Raw genomic sequence first — 2,513 nt, forward strand, 5'->3', positions numbered from 1 at the left:
TCATGCAAATACCTCTGCCCTGTCCTCACTTTCTTATATCTTTGTTCCATGAAGTTGGGACATATTAATGATATTTTTTCCTGTAAAATTCAGTAACTCTTGCTTTACCTAACAGTTCCAATGTGTGTCAAAGTGTACAGGTCCTTCTCAAAAAATTTGCATATTGTGATAAAGTTCATTATTTTCTGTAATGTACTGATAAACATTAGACTTTCATATATTTTAGATTCATTACACACAACTGAAGTAGTTCAAGCCTTTCATTGTTTTAATATTGATGATTTTGGCATACAGCTCATGAAAACCTAAAATTCCTATCTCAAAAATTTAGCATATCATGAAAAGGTTCTCTAAACGAGCTATTAACCTAATCATCTGAATAAACGAATTAACTCTAAACACCTGCAATCATAGAATGATTACAATATTGAAAAGAACAAATGCCTGAATCCTAAATTGTGGATATCCTATTGTTGTGATCTAAAGTGTAACACTAAATGTGATTAAAACACTAAAAATCTGGACTCCTGGGCTCATGACTGGAAGGATCACCAGCCCAAGGAAAACACAAAATACACATGACCCCGTGACAAAGACAATTCATTCTTGAATGAAGACATTGATCTGACTTTTTAAAATTTTGCCAATTGTGTTTATTATTAATTTGGGACAAAGAAAGTTTGTGTGTGTGTGTGTGTGTGTGTGTGTGTGTGGGGGGGGGGGGGGGGCTGTAAAGAAGAAGGGAAAGGAAAGGGATAGAAAGAAGGAAAGAGATAGAGGAGAGAAAACCCCAACAATCCCCTCTGAGCAAGCACTAGGTGCAACAGTGGATAGGAAAAACTCCCTATAAAGGAAGAAACCTATGACAGAACCAGGCTCTAGAAGGGGCAGTCAACTGTCGGGACTGGTTGGGGGGTGAGGGTGAAAAGAGAGAGAGGGGGGGGGGGGGGGGGGGGAGATGGGACAAGTGTTAGGAGTTAAAGGGAGATTGGTGAGGGAGAGGTGTCGGGAGAGAAAGGGAGAGAAAGGGAGAGGAAAGGTGAAAATTAAGATGGAACAGAGGTGGAGGAAGACGAGGTGACATCAGCAGTAGAAAAAGTAGAAAAAGAAGAAAAAGCAGGAGTGTTCCTCCTCCAGAAGAAGCGGAAGCGTTTTTTCTTCTTTTCCACAAGCTTTTCCACGAGCACTTTTTTCTCTAGGATGAGGGTTCTCAGCTGATCGATTGTCTCTGCATTCTCCTGCTCAAGTTTCTTGCATGTTTTCTCCACTTCTTCTAATTTGGCTTGTTTGTCTTCAAGCCTTTCTTTCATGTCCAGATTTTCCTTCTCTTCAAGGATTTCTTTATTCTTTTGCAGAGCTTCATCAAGCATTACTTGCAAGCCTTTGTTGTGTTTCTCGATGTTCTGAAGCTTGCAGTCCAGATGTTTCTGTTTCATGTCTTGCTGTTCTTTCTCTTGAAGGAAATCTTTATTTCTCTGCAGAGCTTTATCAAGCTTTATTTTCTGCGCTGTGTATTTTTCCTGCACGTCTTCAAGCTTGCAGTCCATCTGTTTTTGTTTAATTTCTTGTTGCTTTTGTTCTTGAAGCAACTCCTTATTTTTGTTCAGTGTTTTATCAAGCTTTACCTGAAGCGCTTTGTATTTTTCCTCCGTGCCTTGGAGTTTGCACTGCTTCATGTCCTGTTGATCTTTTTCATGGAGGAGCTCTTTAATTTTTTGCAGAGCTTCATTAAGCTTTATTTGCAAGCCTTTGTTGTGTTTCTCCATGTCCTGAAGCTTGAAATCCATTTCCTTCTGTTTTATCTCCTGTAGCCTTTTTTCTTGAAGAAAGTCTTCCTTTGTGTGCGGTCTTTCATCAAGCTTTCCCTGCAGCGCTCTGTTTTTCTCCTCCATTTCTTGGAGTTGGCACTGCATGTCTCTCTGGTTAATGTCCAGATTTTCCTTCTCTTCAAGGATTTCTTTATTCTTTTGCAGAGCTTCATCAAGCATTACTTGCAAGCCTTTGTTGTGTTTCTCGATGTTCTGAAGCTTGCAGTCCAGATGTTTCTGTTTCATGTCTTGCTGTTCTTTCTCTTGAAGAAAATCTTTATTTCTCTGCAGTGCTTTATCAAGCTTTATTTTCTGCGCTGTGTATTTTTCCTGCACGTCTTCAAGCTTGCAGTCCATTTGTTTTTGTTTAATTTCTTGTTGCTTTTGTTCTTGAAGCAACTCCTTATTTTTGTTCAGTGTTTTATCAAGCTTTACCTGAAGCGCTTTGTATTTTTCCTCCATGCCTTGGAGTTTGTTCTGCTTCATGTCCTGTTGACCTTTTTCATGGAGGAGCTCTTTACTTTTTTGGAGAGCTTCATTAAGCTTGATTTGCAAGCCTTTGTTGTGTTTCTCCATGTCCTGAAGCTTGAAATCCATTTCCTTGTGTTTTATCTCCTGTAGCCTTTTTTCTTGAAGAAAGTCTTCCTTTGTATGCGGTCTTTCATCAAGCTTTACCTGCAGCGCTCTGTTTTTCTCCTCCATTTC

The 2,513-nt window shown here is 39.4% G+C and overlaps 1 protein-coding gene across 1 annotated transcript; it reads right to left on the reverse strand.

Annotated features, from left to right (window-relative positions):
* Positions 1–729: 729 nt before the first annotated feature.
* On the reverse strand, positions 730–2,294 carry LOC148102950 (uncharacterized). The gene is made up of 2 exons (XM_087840283.1): positions 2,028–2,294; positions 730–1,922 (listed from the first exon to the last, which is right to left on the reverse strand). Exons 1-2 carry the CDS (start codon positions 2,292–2,294, stop codon positions 1,047–1,049), a joined length of 1,143 nt encoding a protein of 380 aa, XP_087696409.1. The 3' UTR covers positions 730–1,046.
* Positions 2,295–2,513: the final 219 nt, after the last annotated feature.

This window comes from Neolamprologus brichardi, chromosome 4 (genome assembly GCF_056152115.1).
Source record: "Neolamprologus brichardi isolate AB-2024 chromosome 4, ASM5615211v1, whole genome shotgun sequence".
NCBI lineage: Eukaryota > Metazoa > Chordata > Actinopteri > Cichliformes > Cichlidae > Neolamprologus > Neolamprologus brichardi.